Here is a 23,675-nt window from a genome sequence, read left to right on the forward strand (position 1 = left end):
CACACAAAAAGAATATACACAGACACTTGTTGACATTCCTAGAAGCAGGAGCCAGAAGTCACATATACTGCCTTAAAGGTGATAACTGATAAACAACGATGCTAAACACATCCCTCTCTGGGAAGGGAAGTGAGGGAGCAGCAGCATGATGCAGGTATGAACAGAACGCACCCAGCTGCTCTCACAATGAAGACGGCATACAAAACAAGCTATCTCTTTTGTTCAGGTGTTAGCACATCAATGTCCATAAAGTTTCTAGAAGATTTGTACAGCTCCTGCTTGTATCCTGGAACACAGCAGGTGAGAGATTTAAGAGGAAAAACGTTTAAGAGATACAGTCTAGCTAAGTACTTTTTTTCATTTTGTTTTCTCCGCAACTGTGCTAACCTCAGCAGGGGTTATGTAGAAAGTGCTAAGCAGTCAAACAATTTCTACTGTCTCCTTAAGCTTCTGTAACATTTAAGATGTCTTCTCTCAGGTAGCATAAAACCAAAACCAAGTCTAGAATTATTTCAGTTTGCAGGTTTCTGAAATTAAAGATCCTACAAATCTGCTTGTCTCTAGCCTAAACACAGAACAAGAGGGAATAATGCATAGGATGAATGCTTGTGCTCTCAGTACAACTTCAGGACCTGCTAAGCAATACTTTCCATACAAAGCAAACTGCTGGGACCCATGGGTTGCTCAAGCTCCCAAGTATTCTTGAGCTTTTGGCCCAATACTTGGATCCTTGAACTTATCCCTGAACTTAGACTTCAATTTAATGAAAGTTCTTCAAGTCTAGACTTAAGTAATTGCATTGTTTAACTCTTGGGCATTCTGCAATCATAGAATCATTCAGGTTGGAAAAGACCTCCAGAGCATCAAGTCCAACCTTTAACCTAGTGCTGACAAGTCCACCACTATTAAGTTCTACATCCACACGTTTCTTGAAGACCTCCAGGGATAGTGACCAACCGCTTCCCTGGGCAGCTTATTCCAGTGCTGCACAACCCTTTCAGTAAAGAAATTTCTCCTAATATCTGACCTAAACCTCCCCTGGTGCATCTTGAGGCCATTTCCCCTCAGCTTATCGCTTGGTGCTTGGGAGAAGAGCTCAATCCCCACCTCACTACAACTTCCTTTAAGGTAATTTTACAGTACAATAAGGTCTCCCCTGAGCCCCCTTTTCTCCAAGCTAAACAACCCCAGCTCCCTCAGGCACCCCTCATAAGACTGGTTCTCTAGACCATTCACCAGCTTCATTGCCCTTCTTTGGACATGCTCCAGCACCTCAGTGTTATTTTTCATGGCTTTTCATGAACAGACTGCGTTTGGTTATAAGCCACAGAACAGTATTTTGGGGTGGAGGGATCTTTAGGAGAAGGTAATCATGGTGAATGGGGGAAGCATTATCACACATGCTTCTTTGAAATCTGCACAGCAACTACCATCTTCTCTAATCCCTCAGTTACACTGAACAGAAATAGACAAACTCCAGTGACCCACCAAGACAGGTACCAGTGAGACAAGCTGGCAGAGCTGTATTGTTGTTGCCATAAGGTACTGGACAATTTCTAAAATCAGTTAAGGTATAATTCTCCAGTAAATTCCTGAAATCTTTGCAGTTCATGAACACGTTTGAGCATTTGATGGTGAAAGCATAGGAAGTTTGAATATCTAAAAATGCATCTTAAAGGGGAAAGTAGTTTCCTTCTTGGACACTGCTTTGAGACCTCTTGAAAGAAGAAATGCGAGGGAACTGTGATCCCGAGATGAAAATCTATGAAAAAAGATGGAAATTTATAATGAAGGGTGCATTTTCACCTAACTTTGTTGCAGCTGTCTGTAAGAAACGTCCTTAACTAAAGCTGTGTTACTCTGCTTGAATGTACAGACCTAAGAGACCTCCTGCACTACACTGCCTGAGCACATCTAACGTGTTTACCTCGTATACACCTTGAAGCACTACACAGTTAACCTTAAGTTGCAGTCACCTCTATGACCCCCCAGTGAATGAAGCATACATAAGTGGAAACCAGTCTTAACAAGTATAGAAACTGTGGTGACACTAGCTGTGACATGACTTTTGTTTTCAGCCCCATGCAGTGAGTCCCCTTTGCAGCCTGTGCATGGGGGAGCTACTTCCATGGCAACTCAAAGCGTTTGCAGTGGTTGGGTAATGCCACGTGGCATTTTTCTCTTGCACAAATAAAACCTTACTCCTGTTACTCACTAATCAGACAAGCTTCTGTGACAGGTGGCATCAGTGAGAGATGAAGTAACTGAAGGTTTTATCTTGTGGCTTGTAGACAAGTAGGACTTAGTTTGTGTAATGATCACTGAGGGTGCATATTTCACGTGAATATTGCACAAACTTCATTGGAATCTGATCTGCAATTGTAATAATTTACTTCTAATCCTTCCTCTAAGAGCTATCCTCAGCCAGATGAGGAACAGGAACACACCAAGGGAATAATGCTATCACTCCAGCCACTGCAAATGGCAAGTACGTAGCAGCCCAAAGGCCTGATGACACAAAGCCACGCTGCAGTCACAGAGTTAGTGACTAAGACTTCAGAATTTAAATTATTCAGGAATAATTTGACCAGGCCTGACCTGTTGCTTTGCTTGCAAGTTGAGCAAATGGGGCTTAGGCTTTTAAAGGCTGTTTTAAGATTCAGTTTTACGAGGCCAGGAGTGTACAGACAAACCATTTGACATTTGCCTATCAAATGAAGTGTTTCAATATCATCACAGCTGAACTGTGAACTGAAAGGCATATGTACATAAATATGAAAAATTAAGTGTAATAAACAGCACAGGTGCTTCAGCAGACCAGGCAAATAAATAACTGAGGAGGAGACAAACAGTGAAGTTACATCCTGTGCACTGGGATGGCAGTGAGCACGTCTCAGACTGAGGCCTCCCAGACTGCACTGGCCCTGTGGACCAGCCCCACCATCAGCACCTTTCTCCTCACTCACAAGAAAGCGGGCTTGAAAAGCAAGGCTCCAAGTGGTAAGCTAGGAACCATGCATTTCAAATGCATCTTTCAAAAAGAAAAAAAATCAGGTTTTGAGTGGATGATCAATGGACAAGTTTTTACTCACAGTCCAGCAACTGAAATCAAGGACTGAGAATGAAACTGCAAAAGGGGCAAGCAATGCTACCTGGAAATCAATCTGGAAAAAAAAAAAGTTTCTCTATGTTCAAAATATTCCAATATTCCACCATTACGCTTTATCCAACATCCCAACTAAGCAACTATAAACCCTGTTCTGTATCGAATTAACCCTTGGTAACAACTGCAATTAGCAGCTCCCAATTGGATATAATTTGTAGGGACACAGCCTGAAAACATCAGAACAAGTACAGCTTCTTAAACCGCACATGTTCATATATTTCTAAAATGGAAAACAATCTCTTAAAGGTCCACAATTTGCTCTCGGTTTTATAGGGTGTAATGCTGTAAGGCCCCCACCGTGTTACTAGAGCACAGTTACTCCCACTGCATGTTCTTCTAGCTACTGCTGCAAGGTTTAAGCCCACACACTTTTTATAGCCAGTACCTCCCTAGACTCTTTACTCATGCAATACTGCCTAATGCAGCAGAACAGCGTCCCCTAAAGCATAAGTCTTGAAGGGCTGTTCACCAAGAGCCTGCCCCATCAAAGAAATAAACAGTCTAACATAAGTCACTTGATAGTGTCCTCAGAAGCAAACTTGGTAAGTGGCTTTTAAGATGATTAACAAAGTGGAGATGCAAAACTGATAACCCCAATGCTGCTCTTCAACAATAAGTAACCAAGGTGCCCCTCTGCTCTACTAGCAAAGCACCTATTTAGGACAGGAACGTGAAGAAACAGGATGTTCAGTTCATCCCGGATAGAGCAAGCAACCTGCTTTCGTTTGACAAAGCCTGTGGAGATGAAGACCTGCCAGCAGCAGGTGACAATGGTGAAATAGCCAGAAGCAAGATCCTCTCTCTAAAGGTTATAGATAAAGTCAGCTGGAAGCAGCACTGAAAAATAAGGCCCCCCACCATCTTTCTAGGTTGCTTTTCTCTACAACTGCACCTGCCCTTCAAACCAAAACCTCCAGAGAACCTGCACTTGACATCCAGCAGCTGTAAAGCAGCACAGCCCTACTACTGTCCACTAAGGCCCTGATTACTCTCTCTGTGCATGTCTGAGCCACATGGACGTGTGCGAGTCAGTCCCACGCTGCTGGAGACAGAGGCCATTATGTTTGTCTGCCTCTGGAACGTGCGTGTTCGAGTGTGGGAGTAGTGGGGTTAGCGCATGTGATACTGTCTCATTAAGCTGCGAGGAGCAGGCGTAGGACTGACCTGCACAGGCTCTGCCAGGACACCATGAGGGCACCGAGCAAGGGCTGGCCCCTGGTGCCCCAGAGGGATAGGCAGTCTTTTCATGAACCTCAGGAAAAGTGGGGTTGGTGCTTCAGGAACTTGGTTCTCACTGACTTTTCTTCCCTCAACAGCTCCCACAGTTTTGCTGCTGTTATCAAAGCAGTAAAATAAAGCTGCAAAGAATATGCCAATGCCTTCACTGCATTAATGCATGGCTGAACTTGCTGCTAAATCTGTCCCCTACTCAGTGAGTGTAGGACAAGTCACAGGACAGGGCTGAAGCTGAAGGAAAACATCTTTTGAGGGATTAGCAGTGCTCTCTGAAGGGCCAGAGGAGTCAAGAGGGACTTTAATTTTCCGCCACACAGTTCAAATGTGTTCTGTAGATTATGGGGAAAAAAAAGGGTTGCAGAGATGAGCTGCTCTAAGTCAGGATTTGGAGAGGGAAGAACAAAAATAAATTTTCTAACATCAAAGCCATGCTGAGAGGAACCTGAGGAACAAGTGTGTTATAAAACCAGTTTGTTGCAGATATGCTCACTCCTCTCTGCAGAAGCTTAAACCTGGAATAACCTCTCCACTAAGCTTTACCCAGCATTCCTGCTCTGTCACATTCCTCCTTTATCCCCTTCTCTCAGCAAATCTTTGTACTCTGATATCCACTTTGCTATTGTGCTGTTATCCATTGCAGGTGTTTCTTGAACCAGCTGAGTGTTAGACAACTGAGGGGTAGACAACCCAAACTATTTTTAAAATACAGACATTGGCAGAAAGAATGGGAAGTACAAGATTTTGCAAAAGAGACTTTGCACACCATCATGCTACAAATTCAACCAGTAATAAACTGCAATTTAATTTATGCTCAATCTCTGAGGTCAAGTCTTAAAAGGGGTGCAAATATTACCTTACTTCTAACATACGCCCCGCCGCAGAACAGCAGTGGAGAGTTAGGTACCAAACCAAGGGCCCCTGAAAGCCAAAGAGGGAGCTCCCAAGGACAGCTAGTGAGAGACCAGGGACAGAGCAAGTTCCTACGCTGTATCAGACAGGGCAGGTTTCAAAGCAAGGCTCCCACTTTACATGTGAATGGTGAAACTGCTCATCTTCACCTGCCCACAGGTTTACCATTGGCTGTCCTTGCACAGGGCCTGATTGATCAGGTCCTGCAGGCAACACTGGTTGAAGGATGGCAGATTAGAAAGCCTGCAATTAGGCACAGGTGAAAGCCCTGAGCAGGCAGGGACCACCAGGACCTCAGACAGTGCTGCCTGCCACACTATCTCAACTGCAGCAGAGCAAGGATTTGAAAACCTCAGTGGCGCCAAGGTAGATGGCCCTCAAGCTAGGAGTGGCAGGGAGGAAGCCAAGGCTTTCTACAAATGTAACCTGTAGCCCCACAGGACACAAAGCAACTGGGACGCATTAACAGAGCTCTTTGTAATGGGATGCCAAAGCGCTGGAAGTTGGTTGGAGCCTTCACCATAAGGAGGAAACACATCTTGTTATTAACATCAGCAATCATGCTATATGTGTGATCAGGCAGAGTTCTAGGAACCCAAGAATACACCAAATACAATACAGGCAGACTTGGAGATGATTTGGCACAAGTAACTTCAGGAGTTAAAATGTTGGATCATTTCTTCTCCAAAGGGAAAACTGTTTGTGGAGCCAGGCCTGTCCCTCCACCCCAGTAACTATCAACACTTCTACTGCCAGCAAACAACAGACATTACTGGGAGTCCCCTCATACTCTCAGCTATCATTAACAAGCGTTAACAGAAGCTGTTAGTCTTTGCAATTTAACAGCTGGCAGGACAGACACAAGAACACCAAAGCCATCATACTGCCTCCAGTTATTTCCAGTTGTCAACCTTGATTGCAGAAATATGCAAGACACAGGAACAGGAATTAAACCCTCAGAAGAAAAAAAGGTGGGTATTTATTAACTGGTTTCTGTTTGCCCTAGTATCAGTTGGGAGAGCAATATACTCACATTATGATATAAAAGTTATAATAAATCTTCTCTCCCAGATTACACTGGAATGTTATGTATTCCTTCCATACGATCAGTAATTCTGTCTGGAAATCTGTTATGACCAAAAGGAAAGAAAAAAGGGATGACAAGACTTTGCTGCTATATTTTATTTATTTCTGTCTTGCAATTTGTCCTTTTATGGTGCACAAGAGGTTTTAATTAATTGGAATGTAGATAAAATAACATCAAAAATGCCATGAAGGCTGTTATTCATGTTTGAAAAAGTTGAAATATTTTGTTCTGATTTCATCTACATTAACATTTGTTTAATATTTTTTAAAATTATTTATTTATTTAAAGTGGATTCCGTTACAGTTTACATGTCTTACTTGTTTATGGTTGGATGTGCCTGGATGAGCACTGGGTGACACTAAAAGAACAAATTCCCAGTGAGTGATCAGGGTTCAGCATAAAAATAATGCTTTAGAGACTCAGCCACAGTTGTACACTGTTCAGTAACACAAGAAAGTGAGGACTGTTACAATATCTGTTGCCTTTGGTAAATGGTAGATGTGTTGTTTACACCACTTCCTGAACATCTTTCTGTATGAATTACTTTGTTAAATCAGAAACATGTATGACAAATTAGCTTAATTGCACCCTGTCAATAAGCACTGGTAAAACACAAACATCTGTAACACATTACAATATTCTCATTTTAAAACATAAGGCAATGATGTTATATGTCTTAGATAAAATCCTGAATTGTTGAATTCAGTGAATCCCGGCATTTCCTCAGGAACAAGACTTCACATACCAAATTCCAAGCTTATCAAATGTAGAGCCATAACAGATAAGGAAAATATAGGGAGAGTCATGCTACTCTTTTCCAAACATTTACTGCTTTGCTTTCATAAGATGGGGACAACACCAGTCATCTAGGGCTCTAAGAGGCTAAACACTCCACCCACATTGAATTGCAATAGCATTTTTCCCAAATTACAGAGCCACGAGGAATCCTTCATGCAGCAGTAGGGCAGAACAAGCACTTTGTGCATATCAGAAACTTTCAAGCAAACACACCTAACTTACTTGCACAGGCCACCAAGAGCAGCAGTTTTCCTCATTATCACAATCCTCGCTCAAGAGCTCGGCAGGCAGGCTTTTATATACTTAATTAATTAATCAATTTCTCGACTTCAGTCTACATGTACCATGTTTCACGCAGCTTGAAGTTATGTCTGTCCTATACATAGTACTTACATAGTATTTCTGTACGGGAAGGACGAAGCCACAATACATTTGGGAGCATACATTTTCCTTGCCATGTTTTACCAAGTTATACTGTGGAAGCAAAATAATGCAAGGATAGGGTCTTTACCTAGAACAACCACAAAGTAAATGCCACCAAAATCAACCTAAACACTAAAATCTCTTTTCACAAACATCAGGACTGCATTTGAAAGAATGTCAAACAGATGCCCCCAGAAAATTACTTCCCCTGCCTTTTTTCATCCTAAACCCTTATTACTATTTGTTGACTGATTTTTCTTGGCTCTAACACACACTCCTGCTGATCTTCTTAGGTGGGCACAACCTTCACAGCTTTCTTTTATCCCTCTAGTCTTCCTGCCAATAAATTATTCTACTTTAAAGAAAGGTTTCTTTTCTTTTTTTTTTTTCCCCATAAACATTTTCTTCTGATCCAAAATGAGCTAAAGATCAGTGGTTGCTTTTTTTTTTTCTTCTTCTTCAATGAAACATTTGGACTGCCAAATGCCTTAAAAATGTATTTCAGACTTCTCTGTTTATTTGAAAGCTGCTTCTTCCAAGAAGACTAAGAATAATACAGTTACCATAGTTTCCTTATCCATGACCAATAAAATGCAGTTTGGAATAAAGTAAAGCAAGGACAAGACTACTCAGAAGATTCACTAAACAGCTGAATGTTGATAGCTTCAAATTGGATCACTCCTAGCATTACTACTGAAAATATTCAGGACTAATCAATCCCCAGATTCTGGACCAGTAATGAAGCTGAAGGCTTATGCCTTTCTGATTACCAGCTATATGAGATATTTCACTTCCAACACTTAAGATGTCTCTTTATGTAAAATCCGTACCTCACAGTTTTAGTATCTCACCCCAGCGAGATTTCATATGTCTCTGTACTCTTTTGTTCCAGGAAGCGATTGTGTAGGAAGCACTTTACTAATGCTCAGTGAAGGTAAGAGCGATTAATTACCCATAGAAACCCATTGACAAAGTAAATAACGTACTGCCTGTTCTTACAGTTTTGCTGGCCCCTGAACAGGCAAGTTTCTAGGAAAAATGCCAAAAATAAGCTTTTCTCTTCCAGTCAACTGGCCAACAAAACCTACATATGCTTCAAAGACTATACAAATTATACGAGCCTTGGACACATCCATTTGCTTTCCTGATCAGAAGTCATATGATGGAACTTTACTCAAATGAAGTGATTTGATTTTTTTTAAGAAAAGAAAAGCAACTGTCCTCAAGAACAGTGAATGATGAAAGAGAAAAACATGTATGATGGATATTAACACCCACTGCCAAGTTATTTTTTTTCTGATTTTAAAGAGCTGTGAAGATTTCCTTTAAATATATATTTTTTATATATTTATATACTTTTTATATATTTTATAAATTTGTATTTTTTATATATATTTATAAAAAGGAAGAGAATATATAACTATAAAATAATGAAACAGAACATCCAGTGGTTTTTCTGTTTGATAAGCCACAATAATAAGAACTGTCAAGTCAAGCACCTGAATGGGAGGAAAGCAGAATTGTCCTCCCATGCTCTCAGTGCACACTATGGGATTGACTTGTATGGTGCCTGGGCCTCTCACAAGAGCACACCAGGTAAATGTGAAAGAATGCAACTCAGCACCTGTAATACAATCCCTTTTAGTGCAAAACACTGTGAACAGGAAATGAAGAAAAAATTACTTAAGCTAAACCTCTTGTGTCGCATCTCATGGCTAGCTATTTTTGTGTTCCACTGTTTGCTGGCCAATAACAAGAGCTGAAACAGCTGAGGTTAAATCAAAAGCTCTGACCATGGTTTGATAACCCCTTCATGTAAACAATAGGGAAAGAAAATACAGCAAATCTCTTCCTTACCCCAAACAACCAACGCTGTAGTAATGAATTCTGAGTACAAGAGGCAGGAAAATTGCTCAAAGAACATTTGAAGCTGTTTTTAAGGAAATACTGTTATCCTCACCATGCAGTTTACTTATAGCTTTTGCAGACCCCAAAAGCACCATCACTGTGTGTATCTGACATAGAGGCATAGAGCTTCAGTCAACATAATTTCAGTTATAGATTAACCACAAGAAAATATATGCATCTTTTATCCTTGCTTTCTCATCTTGTGAAGGTATCAGAGTATAGGGAATATTACGGAATATAGAAAGTCATGTGTACATGAGTATAAGAGATCGCTCATATGGTGAACATGCTTCACTCCTCCAATGGAAAAGCTAACCAGTTCATGCCACTGAAAAAGCAATGTGTGTAACAGGACACCAGTTCTAATGCATTAGACAAAGCCATTATATTTTTACAGAAATATCTTAAATCCTATTAATTTATTGCTCATATTAAGTTGAGAAGTATGTTTTTAAATTGCTTATCTCAAGTTAATCAGTGCCAGAACTATAAAACAAAATAGCTAAAAGCACTGAATTAAAAGGTATGTCTTTCACATCCCCAGAGTTAACCTAACATGAAGGAGCAGTGAAGACCAAGCCTACAATATTAAACTTTGTACTCTTCTCACCTACTGACTAAGAGGTGCATAGGCTGGTTTTTTGTTGTTGTTGTTTTGTTATTTTAAATAAACATCACTCTTATGCCTTCAGTACACTATATTTCAAGTTTTTTTTGCCAGCCCTGATCAGGTTGCTCATTAATGGTTTTAAGCTTCCTGTCCAAAACCATGCAAAAGCAGAATTAACTGTGGCTCTGCATCCCATTACATCATTGTTCTCCACTCCTAGGGAGGGCTTCATGGAAAGCCCAGACCCTGTCATTACTCAGTTACAAGTGGTACCCTCAGTAAGTGACATCTGAAGCCACATCTATCCTCTCTGCCATTATCAATTTGGTCCCAGACCTCTCTTACAGTTCAAAGCAAGAATTGACATCTTTCCTCATCCTGCCTGCCAAAAAACAGCCAGCATTACATGAATTATACCTCATTGATGGCAAGCTGCTCTCCGCCTCCCCCAGCGTGGCCATAGCGGTGGTTGGAGCTCCGGAAGTCCTCGTATAGGTCCTCCTCACTTCCCACATCGTCCGTCAGAGCTGTCTTATCCAGTGCACCATCAGCAATCACTGCAACAAGAAAAAGAACAAATCGGTATAGACTACAAGATCATCAGAAGGGTTGCATCACTTATATGAGCTCGATGGGAGTGAGTGGTGTGATAATAGCAGAGGACAAAAAGACAAGGAAGCTATATATGCGCAAGGCAGAGAACGCAAATACAATCTTAACATTGCTATGTTGACAGAAAAAATGACAAGGCAACAGGTTCATGTCTGCCAAACCAAATGCTGAGGATTATAATTTATCAAAATCCTATCAGACCAAGGAAATTCTCAGCCATTCACCTTCCTCTTTTTCCACCCACTCCGAGAACCTTTTTCGTTGCCTAGAAGGGTCTTTGTTACACAAGTATCCATTATTACCACAGGAGGGCCATTCTGCTCAGGATAACACTGAATAAGCTGCAGATAATTGAAGTTCAGCAGTTTGCAGTGTGAACAAGTCTTAAGACATAAGCATAAGCCTAAGAAATAAAAAAATGGCATTTATACTTGCTATACATAGGAGAAAATGGCTATTCCTCTCTTTCATAGGCAGGAACCTTTTTCTAAGGTCTCCTCAAGGCATTAGCAAATATACTTCACTGGCAAGTTGATGACTTGTTAATTTATCCCCTATCTGTCTAGGCTACTGAGTTTTCAAAATCTGTGAAAAATGCCAATGATTAAAGAAGACGTTTGCCAACATATTCATCTGGATTAGCAACTGCTAGAAAAACAGTTTCCATGACAAAGAGGTGGGCTTCACAGAAGATTTCTATGCATGAAATAAGTAACTAACACAAAGACATCAAAATGATTCAGGGAACAACAGCTGATGTAATTAATTTTAGCTTAATGGACTCAACATGGCTATACTACTGAGTCTGAATGAAGTGAAAATACGGATATTGGTGTCATTACTCATGGTGACATTCTCACTGTCAAAAGTCATACATGAATTCTGAGTACCAAAATTTTTGTAGAACAGGTGAAATAACTTTTAGCTTGACATCATACAACTTGATAGGAAAAGCATGGGTCAAAGTGTTTTTTTGTTTGTTTCCTCATTTCATTCCATAATGAAAGTGCATGCTATGAGCCTAATTATGACAAGAGAGGGAAAATAAAAGTGACTAAAGTTTCATTAGGTTATTACCTGAAAGCAAAGCTTCCCAGTAATACAAAATAAATTGCCACAGAGGTTACAGCAAGAGCTACAAACATTATACTCATCAATGGTTTCATTACACGTGATGTTTTTTTAAGGCTGCATCAAGAATATGTCCAATAACAAGGTGAGGTGTAAATTCACTGTAGCATCAATCAGTTCAGTACAGTTACTTAACATCAAGATGACTGGTTTATGAGCTACTTGATTACCCCCCTCCAACTAAATACCTGATTGTTTATGCTCTGAATTCAATAAATACAACACAAAGACATATTCATCATCTAAACCTGGAATCCCATTCAATTTTGACAGAAGTTCAGGACATGGAGGTGAACATGAACTTATGATTAGAGCAGAATTTTCTGTGGAAGTGTAGCTCTCCAACCATACAATATTAAGTGACATTTGACCAAAAAAAAAAATAAAATAAAATCAAGTATTCTCATAGCTTTGCTCTGACACATCATTTTACTACACAGATGAGATGTTTTCTACTGAATACATGCCGGTAGTATACACAGCATAAAAGCAGTTCTGGGACAGAGTCCACTACATGTAAGACTCAAAAAACGAATTGGTACGCCACAGATATCGCTTTATGCAGAGTTACCATAGTTTGCAGTTTTGAAAAAAAGAACATTGAAGTGTCAATTTTTGCTCATACATAGCCTGGAAAATATTTGTCTAATAGTAATGAACAACTTTCAGTATGTTTGTACAACAACAAAAACAAATTAGAAATGTTTTTCAAGAACATTTTTTTTAAGGAGAGAGTTAGCAGTCGCTTAATTCAAACCTTCTTCGCATTCATCTGATCTCATTCTTTTCCCTTATTTCATGCATGGCTTCATTGCTTTTGCATCTTCTACTATTTTTCACTGCTAAGAGTAATTTTCAGTTTGAAAAATGCTCCCTGACATCTTTAAAGCTTTTGTGTGTCCCCGCCCCCAATTTTCCTGTTTGTTCTCTGGATCTGTGCTTAGATGAAAAAGCAAAAGCTCCAGGGAGATATTTATCTGTATTACTTAAAATGCTCTATACCTCTGCTAAGTGCTGTGAAAGCTGTGTTTGCTTTTACTAAAGACTTGTTTTTCTTCTCTGAAATTACCAAGTTCATCAATTTTCTACAGTCTCAAACTGTTATTGCGTTTTGGATTACTTTTCTGAGGGGAAAAATTTTTTAAGAAGTCCTCATGGACATATTCCACCAAAAATGCAGTTCATGATCATATAGGTCATTCTTTAAGGTCAAATGGCCCAAGATAGCCATTTCATGTTTTCTGCAAAATGACTGATGATCCACGGAAGAGAGAACGAAAGATAAAAACTTGCTCTGAAGCAGCTTACATGGGAGACACGATTACAAACAAATTAAAACAGTAGTCTCAAATGGTGACCCAATGCACTAGAAACCCATCAGGGAAGCAGGAGAACGAAGGCTTTCAATGTCAGTAATGACTCCACAAGCACAGCATAAACTAGGTCAAGAGGAAAAGAAGCAAGCACTGTACAAAAATCTTTAAAGACAAGTTAGCAGAGATTGAAGAAGCAGTCTATCAGATTCTCAACTGCACAGTACGAGTTGGACAGGCAAGTATTAAACTGCACAGTAGTTGGTCTGGATGCCCCGTTTCCCCTCCCCACCAAACACTCATCTCCATTTAACACAGAAATCCACTGATACAGTCACAGCTGGCCTCTCTGAAACCACTAATCTGACCTGTCCCTGGCAATCAGGCAGCAAGAGAACAACATTGCTCTTTCTAATGCCAAACCTCCAAAATTCATCCAGTTAACTCAAGTAGATTCCTCCATATTTTATATGGCTGTCATACTAGATTTTGTTAAATACAGCAACAAATCCCATACACAGTGACACAGGGATCATCAGCAACATTAGTATAACAGCCTTCTGTGCAAGTATTAAAACTCTGCTTCCTACTACTGTTAGCCTGAGATCAAGCTCAGAATTTATGGTATGATAGCACAAAAGCAGATGGATAATGCTGGCAATACTGGCTGACAAAAGAATGCTGCACAAAACCTTCTTATGTATCTGAATAGAGAATCAGTAGCCTGTCAGTAGCCTGGCTCCACAAGGACTCATCTTGAAGATATGGAGCAGCAAGAATTATACAAAAAATGTCCCTGAGAACAGCACAGGCAGTCTGCGTTCCAGTGCCTGAGCAGACAGCACCAAGACAGGCTATGTTTGGGGATGATCAAAGAAACAAAAAGGAGCGGTTCTATAAAAATAAAATAAAGCTTGATCAAAATGGAGGAATAAAGTATAATGTTCACCCTCACACCTTCCTACAGGTTTTGGGCTGCAAGCATAAGAGGTCAGCAGTGGGCAGGAGTCCAGGCTAGGCACTGCTTGTGCCTCCACCCTGATGAAGAGAGCATGCAAAAGATTGAGTCCAAGTAACTCCGAGAGGTGCTTCTACACAGCTACAGAGCTCTCTGTCACACCAGAAAGCCACTGAAGCTGTTCTCAGCTCCAGGGTTTCACATGGAAGGACCTCCTGTGCCCACAGTGGGAGACTGGCATTTCCTGTGATGGCCACAGTACAAGCCACAGATGCGCAGCTCAGATAGTGGCCAGACAGCTGCATCTTGCTTATAGGTAAATTATTCCAGACCCTGGATAATCTGAATCACCTTCTCCTATCCAGGGCAGTCGCCTGTATGTAGTGTTTTCTCTTGGGAGCCACCACACAGCCTGTCTGATGCTGGAGAACAACTGGGCCATGCTGGGACAGCCTTGACCTACATATGGAAGATGGCAGGGAGGAAAAAAGGAGCAAAGCCTTGTATTGTTCATCTAACCAGAAGAAGTTGGGATTTGATATCTACTGAAGAGCACAGATTGAAGAAGAACAGCCATAGTCTAGAGTCTTAACTCAACGTGACATCGTTCATCACGTCCAAGCTCCTTCCCAAACTCAAAGGAAGGACTTGCTTTATACATTCTACATGCCAAGAATTAGTGAATGCAAGTTGTTGATAGTTGGATAAAAACAAACAAGCAAACAACCCTAACACCACCAAAAAAGATTCCCACCCTCACTGGGGAAACACAGAACTCATTTCTGGAGCAGTTTCCTCAGAGCAGCTGGGCACTGCCACCCCAGACCTCACACAGCCTGGTAGCAGAGACCTCTAAGACATGGGGGTGTGAGTCTCACCCCACTAGAGAGAAGCTCCTGCCATGTGCCTGTGTCAGAAGACAGGGACTTGGTACTGATGGAAGATGGGCCACAGGCAGCCTCCCCAAAATTGTCTTTATGCAGCCTCCAGCTTTTAGGGGGTAAGGCTGAGATAGGAATCGATGATTACAGACAGCTTTAAAAACCAACAGCCTCCATATTTTATTAAAAGCACATTATGTTAATGACAAAGGGAACAAATTCTGTGTATTGGAAACGCCTTTCTTCAAGTGTGCTTTTCCAGTATCACATCCACACACTTAATTTGTCTCTATGTAGCATTTACATTTAAAATAATTCACCGAAATAACAGTAGGAGCCTGATTTACACTCGCAGAGCAAATTAATTCAGAGCTAACAACATCATTCCCTCTGCCTCACTGAGCAGAGATTGCTGTGGTTATGTGCAGTGCCCACAGGAAACTGCATTGCAGCTGCTGAAGGGGGTGGTTCAAGATATTTAAGATGCTAACCAAACAAAAGAGCTGTGTGGGGTGTGGAAGCCAAACCCCAAACCCACTGCCCAGATCAAGACAGCCCTTCCACCCTCCTCTCTGCCCACTCTGAATTGCTGCACACTGGTCTCTCTCTGAAACAGCTGCCACTGTGGTGCTGCAGCATCCACCAGCCCTATTCTGAATTACGTGCATCATTCATCAGCTGCTTGATATACCCAGGTCCCTGTGCAGCTGCCACAGTGAAATCCATCAGTGACGTCATCTCACTTCTGCCCCAACAGTGCAATTCTCCAGCTCTTTACTGTGCTGATGGACTCTCTCCTATCATTCTGTTTATGGCTGTGGGCCGGTTTAACAGGCAGAGGGAAGTCTGCTGGGGAATTAGCAACAAGGGAACAATGACCAGTTAGTATGAGCTTCATGCGGAGGAAAAACAAACAAACAAAACCAAAGTAAAAACTCAAGGACGTAGGCCTGCAAAGCCACGCCTTACAGAGCTAAGATCTTTGTGATGACATTTATGAGAAGGTAATGAAACAGTTTGGTGAACCTTTGAGGGGAGAAAAAAAAAGGAAAAAAACAGCATGTGGAAGAGGAAGAAAAATATTTCAGTGGAGAAAGCAAGCTTCTTTCTCCCATTTTAAAGAAAAATTAATACGGAAAAGGATTCAACATACCAAAATAAAATCAGCATTTTGGTACAATGCCACTAGTGGAATTCCTCTTGTGAATGAAACCAGTTCCTAATTAGCTGAGGCAAAGAGCAAGTCCGCACTTGAAAACAAAAAGGACACAGTTCTTCAATGGAAAGCTGAGTGCAGGTCCTCTGTGCATCTGCTGGACGCATCACCCAGGGTAACATTCATCAGCAATAATGCACTGAGCCACACACTCTGGTTTCAAAAGTTTTTAAACCCCAATTAGAATCTAAATGACTTGCAGTGTGGCTTAAGGGAGTTCTCAACTCTCCTGGGTAGTGAAGATAATTATGGGGAAGCGAGATGCGGACTATGAATGGCTCTGCAGCTCTGACTCCCACATTACTGCTTGCCACACACTTGCAGCTTTGATCTGTGTTGCCTCAGCAGGCATGTGGCAGAGAGAGCTGCCCTGGCCCCTTGCTCGCTTGCCGAGTTGCACTGCAAATGGAAGAGATGTGGGGGAGCAGTTTAAGCAGATTTGAAGAACAGTGAAATTATGGGAAAAATGGATAGGAAATAGCATGTATGGTCTTGATCCAAAGTCTGATTCTTTGTTGAAAAGCACCTTTGCTGTACATGATACAAACTATTAATTCACTGGCTATGTTCCAGTCACAGCTACTGACGTAGAAAAAGCAGGCATGTCCTCCTACTCTGTGTATTTGCTATTTATTTGCTGAGGTCTGATTACTCATTCATACAGACCTGTTTGCTCTTATTTTTCAGATGGATGTCTTTGGAAATGCTATTTACTTTACATCTGGACAGTGTTGAACATGATGGGGCCACCGTTAGTTTAGTCCTTTAAGCCCTATCACAATCTAAACACAAAATCAATTCTAGCAATCAAAAATAGCAGACAAATCTCTTCCAGGATCCAGGCACATTCTTCGCTGCATCCTAAGCAGGATGTACTGTTTGGAAAGTCTGTCACTGCCCCAGTAACAAGCCTTATTCATGGATGTAGCTGTTATTTAAAGGAGTTAACTGGGGGGAAAAATAAGGGTAGATGAAACTAGCCATCATATTTTCAAAGTTTCCTCTGTAAATGACTGAATGCTTGTGTTTCTTGTTTCTAACAGGTAACAAACATCGACGTGCCAAACATACCCAGTTTTTAACTGTTGGGGCATCCGCAGCTGCTCTGGGCAGCCTGGGCCAGGGCCTCACCACCCTCCAAGTAAAGAATTTCTTCCTTAGATCTAACCAAAATCTCCCCTCTTCTAGTTGAAAGCCATTACTCCTTGTCCTATCACTACAAAACCTGTTACAAGTCCCTCCCCAGCTTCCCTGCAGCCCCCTTTAGGTACTGGCAGGCCGATGTAAGGTCTCCCCAGAGCCTTCTCTTCCCCAGGCTGTGGGAGCTGGGCTTGTTCAGCCTATCTTGACAGGAGAGGTGCTCCAGCCCCCCTGATCATCTTTGTGGCCCTCCTCTGGACCCACTCCAATAGGCCTGTTTCCTTCTTATGCTGGGGGCCCCAGAGCTGAATGCAGCAGCACAGGTGGGGCCCCACGAGAGCAGAGCAGAGGGGGAAATCCCCTCCCTCGCCCTGCCCTGCTGGCCATGCTGCTTCTGATGTGGCTGGCTTTCTGGGCTGCAAGCACACCTTGCCGGCTCATGTTCGGTTTCTCATCAACCAAACTCCTCAAGTGCTTCTCCTCAGGGCTGCTCTCCACCTGCTTATTCCCCAGCCTGTGTTCACGTTTGGGATTGCCCTGACCCAGGTGCAGGACTTTGCACCTGGCCTTGCTGAACTCCATGAGGTTCACACGGGCCCACCTCTCCATCCTGTCAAGGCTCCTCTGGATGGCATCCCTTCCCTGCAGCATGTTGACCACACCACACAGCTTGGTGTCATTTGCAAATATATTTGACTCTGTGTAGTAGAGCATGATCAGAGTCAACTCAGATCAGCATTAACCTCAGATGAGCTTTCAATTCATCTGCAAAGATGAAAATACCATATCTATGTCTACGTGTCTGTCCATTCTTACCCTAAGAAGTAACCAGAACTGAGGAAACCTGAGCAAGTAAGCCAGGAAATGAGTACAATAGTTATTTACTGTGGACACCACCTACTTCTGGAAACCTAGAAAGTAAAAGCAACGTCAAAGGGTGTTAGTGCAGCTGAAAAGCCTGAGAAATGTGAATTTGAAGGGGCTTGGTCAATAGATTTCATCCATTTTTGTTTGTTTTTACGAGAGCACCTACGCCAGCTGTTCAAAGCCTTACAGACACATCCCAAATGTGGAAAGGTAGCAAATCAGCAGAAAAGACAGTTTTCTTAAAGATTATTCTCACAGGCTCCCCAACATGATCTCAACACATACCACTACTTCAGTGCACTGTTATGTGTGGCATCACTCTTAAAGGTCACTTCTGGGCTTCTCTCATCTTTTGCTTGCACAAGTACAAAAAACTTGCCTGAAGGAATATTCAAATAAAGGAGTCACACTATTGTTACCGAGACTTACTGCTTTTTCATTATTTCATCTGCACCAAAGCACTGGTTCAGAATTAATCGAATTCTACATCATAACCTTCTTTTTCCTCCTCCAGAAAAAATAGAAATACTCAACTTGGACGTAACCAATGCTTCTAGTCATTACCAGTCCACAAATGAGAACTTTGAACTGAAAATGCTTCCCCAGAACCACTCAGGGAGCATTATTCCTCCTAACTCTGCACCTACTCTCCAGGGACGTATTGGAGTTTCATAATGCAGGTGCTGTTTTTATCTCCCAAGTCTCAGGCTGCCCTTGTCTGTCTTAATTATATTGATGCAGCTGTGATGTTTGCTTCACCTCTAAAACAACTTCCTAAGACTATTTACAGTAGCATATTAGAAATTAAGCTAGCATCGGCTCTTATATTGCTTCATTTCTTATACCTGTCACTTTGTTAAACAAAAGGAAAGAATATAAATGTGCTGTATGAAAATACAGTTGATTTACATTTCCAAAATCTTTTATTATGTCTTTACATCACAGTACAACCTTAGAAGACCAAGAGCTTGGAAGCAAAGTCTGTACTAAAGCCAAAAAGCATAGTTTTCTTCTGTCTCCAGTCAGAGTCTGGAAACAAGAATATTCCACTATACACTAAGCTTTACCTACTGGCCTGGAAAAGACCACTTTGTAAAGAATGGCTACAGTCATTTTTATGAAGAATTCTCACTAGGAAGCAAAGCAATTTACACCACAGAAGTCTTTCAAATGTTGCACCAACTCATGCCAACTTTGCATCTTCCTTACATTATTTTTACAACAGTCAAACTTGTAGCAGAAAAAAGAGGCATGGGTCTTTCCTAAGATGGGCTAATTTATGTGATAACTTGAATGATAAAGAATCCACTAATAGTTTAAATGCTGACATCTTTGGTTAAGATAAAACTAGTTAACACTAGAACCTGAAACAAGGCCCATCCCCTATAGCTAGCTGACTGATGCAATGAACAACCCAGACGCACTAAGCACATACCATTTCCAGCAAAGTCAGCACAAAGAGCCGCTGCTTGGCACTTCTGAAATGCAGGCTGTTTGCATAAGTGTCTGAAGACAGATTTCAGAAGCTAACTTCGAACACTTAAATTTGAAAAATGTGACCTTTCTTTTTTTTTTCCCCACAATTCTGCATAACGCTATAAATCTAGTCTAGTCTTCGTGAAGCTATCCAGGCAGACAAGTGGCTTATATCTATGACCTCGTACAACAGAAGTAATTAAAAATGAATGCCATGAGAAGACTTTCAATTGCTCTTGTGCATTTATCAAGCATAAGTCTCAAGGGGCAGTAAGATTGTTTTGTTGACGCTATTTTGAATGACCAGTCTTTACGTAACATGCAACAGATCTGGTTTCATAGTGGGGCTACAGTCTTCTCATTAAAAATACTGGCAAAAGTGCTTTACCTTTAGAAAATCATTCTGTCCCTATTTAACCTGAGTTCTATCTGAGTTCTAAGAAAATCCTTGAGATCAAGCTAGCAAATGTTTCCAAAGGGAAAATGGGAAATCAAGGATCTATGTTATTCAACCACAACTGCCACAACAGCTAGGGGATCAGGCTTTTTGTACTACACAGCAGTGCACAAACAAGGGAGCAAAACCCATGTTCTGAGTTAGACTGATCCTTCTCTGGTTTTATTCGAAACATATCTGGGAAAGCAGCTCCAAACAAGCTACAGGAGAGATGCTGAGCATGGTCAAGCATAATTCAGTCTCTATATTCTGAGTAAACTGAGACCCAAGAGCGTCCCCACTGGAAGATAGGTGCAGAATAGGAGGGCGCTACATTAGCTCTGTCTAGGGGGAGACCCCAGGGATAGAGACAAGGTGGAAATTTCAAACTCACTCAGACATTAGATATTTACATTTCTGTTAGTGCAACCTTCACTGCCATAGTCCAAGACTGATGGTTTTGATATCTAATACCAATATGTCACCTGTAATGAAGACCAGCCCTACAAAAAAAATGGATGAAGAAGGCAGGAGCGCAGACACCTGGATGAGAGGACAGTGCAGTCTCTTGCCTTCATTCCATGGCTGGGACTGTGTTTCACACAAGCTCCAGCCACAGCCCCGCACCAGTCAGCCTGCCTGGCCTCTCCTCCCCATGCCACCAGACTTACCTGCCAGTGATGTGTATGGAAGTGAGACACTGCACCAAAATAAATTCAAACTGTAAGTGTACAGCAATATTCCTATGAAATATATTTAACAACTCAAATGTATAAAGCTGTTTAACCTGTCTTTGATACTGTTTACACTGTAGTAGGACCAGAGATGCCCACTGTGAAGTATTTGCACCCTGGCAATCTGAGGATGCAGAATATGATATTTTACCACAGATCAAATATAAAGAATTAAGCTTAAGGTACCAGATTTGCTGATTGATGCATCTCAATAAATTTTAAAATATCACGAAAGAAATGGAGATTTCACATTCAATAACTTCAAGTTTTCCAGAAAACTGTTAAGAAGGTACATTAGGAGTGACTTCAAAACAATCAGCTCCAGGTCTAAATTACAGCTGAATACAACAGGTGCAATCTCAACCTACAGCAAGAAAACTCATCCAAGGAAGACATTATTCCTCTTGGAATACATTAAGTATTCCATTCAAAGCCATTATTAATCACCTTCTTTAAAAGAAAAAAGCATTCTGGCAAGGTCATATTGGTCAGTGTGCCTCTAGTAGTTAAATTCATTACTTAAGATGTTTACTGTGGGCAGCAACAAAGAAGTAAGAGTAGCAAAATTGTTAAGATCAGCAGTTCAGCAAAATCATAAGCCTGAGATGCTAAGTGTGCTTTTGAAATATGAATTCAAAATGACACATTACACCACTTACAGATCATTGGAGACAAAGAATATTTTGGAAGCTTTGGAGATGGATTTAAAAGCTAACCCTCTCCCAAGCTGAAGATGATAAAATTAAGAGAAGTACGTTAACACAGGCAGCAACATAATCTCAATGCTTTCAATAAAAGATCACTGCTGATTAGCAGTGACTAAACTGAACAAGGTCCCTTAAAAAGGTAAGGGAGAATGAAGTAGCTATACAAGGATAGAAGAGGCTTCATCTTACAGTCAAACGTAGCTTTACCTAAGGTACATGTCAGAGAAAAGAGACATTCTTCTAGAAAGAGATGGCTGAAGCAGTCAAAATAATCTTTGGAAATTTGACATATTAATTAATAACTTTGCAAAATCAGAACAGGCTGAAACAAAGACAGTGCCTTCCCAAGCAACTCTGTTTACATGTTCCAACGCACTGGTCAACAAATGTGCAGCTCTTTATCATTATTTGAGTTTATAAAACAAATAATAATCCTTTCACATAACAGCAAAGATGTCAAATTTGTTATTTCCTGTGATTAGCCAAAACAAAGTGTTTAATTCCACAGTGATGTTATTGTTTCCATTTATGAAATGATTCGTATTTCGATCCCATATGTCACTAACAAGAACAGGACAATGCTTTATTTCTGTTATTAAAAGAAATAAAATTCAAAATGAAAACAAAACTCTTGGAAAGCAGAACTAATGTACTGTAGTTGGCACACCAGTCACACGTATTGAAGAACCAGCTGGCTAAAAGCAGTTTCTTAGAAATTCCCTTTGATAAACTCGAGCTAAATGTCTTTAATCTACTGAACAGAACTGTACATTTATGAGTTCACAACCCTTAGCTTTTCCAAAGCAGCCAGAGTAGTTATCTCATCTAGAAAGGATTAAAAAACAAAACAAAATAAAAAAGCACACTTGCTCTAGACCATTCCAGAAACGCATTCTAGTTCCCCAACATCTCTCTAGCTAAACTGGGCATCTGACTGAGGAGTGGGGGAGAGGAAACAAACAGCCTAGACCCCATGCTGCCTAGCTTTCAAAAGGTACTAAATTTATAAAATACACCATTATCATCAAGTGTGCTCAAGGATGCACAGTGATTTATTACTTACATAATTATTTTGTTCTTCAGTGTCTAAAATCACTGCTTCTCAGAACTAAAGCAAATGGTAAAGAAATTCTTCCAGCAACATCTTGCCAAGTGAAGTGAAATTTAAATTAACCTTATTTTCCAGAAGTCTTAAACCTGATGCATGTTCACGTAGGATGATAAATCTAAGTGTTCGGTTTCTTCTTTCCCTAGCAATTTAACCAAGCTCATTTCTGTATCTTTGCAGCCTATTTTTGTCTGTTAACATATCTATCAGCCTGGAATGACAAAACTATGAGAACAAAAATGTACACAACATCCATCCCTTCTTCCTGCCCCTACACAGAACCAAAACATGTCCCTTCTGCAGCCAATTAGTTCGTGTATGCATATGAAAGCTAAATACAAACAGTAGAAAACAGTTCATGGTTTTAATAGGAGGTGGTAACAATACAGGATTCACCTGTCCTTTGCTTGAAGTCTTACACTGCCTTGGTAGTTATAAGAGACTAAAACATTTATCTTCTCCCTGAGCTGTGTTAGAAATCAAAGATAGCATGTAAGCATGGGAAAAAAGTGTTTTCCACTGATTTTTTTTTCCAGCATGAACAATCTCAATCTAGAAGTCAGTCAAGAAGTGTCAGATTTCTTTGTTCTGAAACTGCAAAGAGAGAAGCCAGCAGCAACATCCCTCTAAAGTACTTACATTCAAGCATGGATGGCCATACCCTGCCAATCGATCCTGTGCAGGGCCAGCAGAGCGGATGCTGCTGCAAGTCCCATACCCTGGGCCTGTTCTTACAAATTCGCCTTAGAAGTTTGCTCCAGCTGGTAGCACTTGATTTTAAAAGGTCTTGTCTGAATGTCAGTGTATTTCATTACAGTGTGACCCATATCACGTATTCCTCCAAGGAAGCTATGTGTTCTCTGAGAATGGACCAGGTAGCACATACAGCATTCCCAGAACCCTCCTGCTAGAGTGGGAGCTGGGAGAAGCAGTCATGGTCAGGAAGTGATTTACAAATG

At 41.0% G+C, this 23,675-nt stretch overlaps 1 protein-coding gene across 1 annotated transcript in view; it reads right to left on the bottom strand.

Annotated features, from left to right (window-relative positions):
• Positions 1-23,675, bottom strand: part of LOC106039165 (uncharacterized) — a 213,753-nt gene that overhangs the window by 29,668 nt on the left and 160,410 nt on the right. The window contains 1 exon segment of the mRNA XM_013186073.3: positions 10,555-10,694. Within this exon segment, the coding sequence (XP_013041527.3) occupies positions 10,555-10,694 (140 nt within the window).

Source organism: Anser cygnoides, chromosome 9, assembly GCF_040182565.1.
Source record: "Anser cygnoides isolate HZ-2024a breed goose chromosome 9, Taihu_goose_T2T_genome, whole genome shotgun sequence".
NCBI lineage: Eukaryota > Metazoa > Chordata > Aves > Anseriformes > Anatidae > Anser > Anser cygnoides.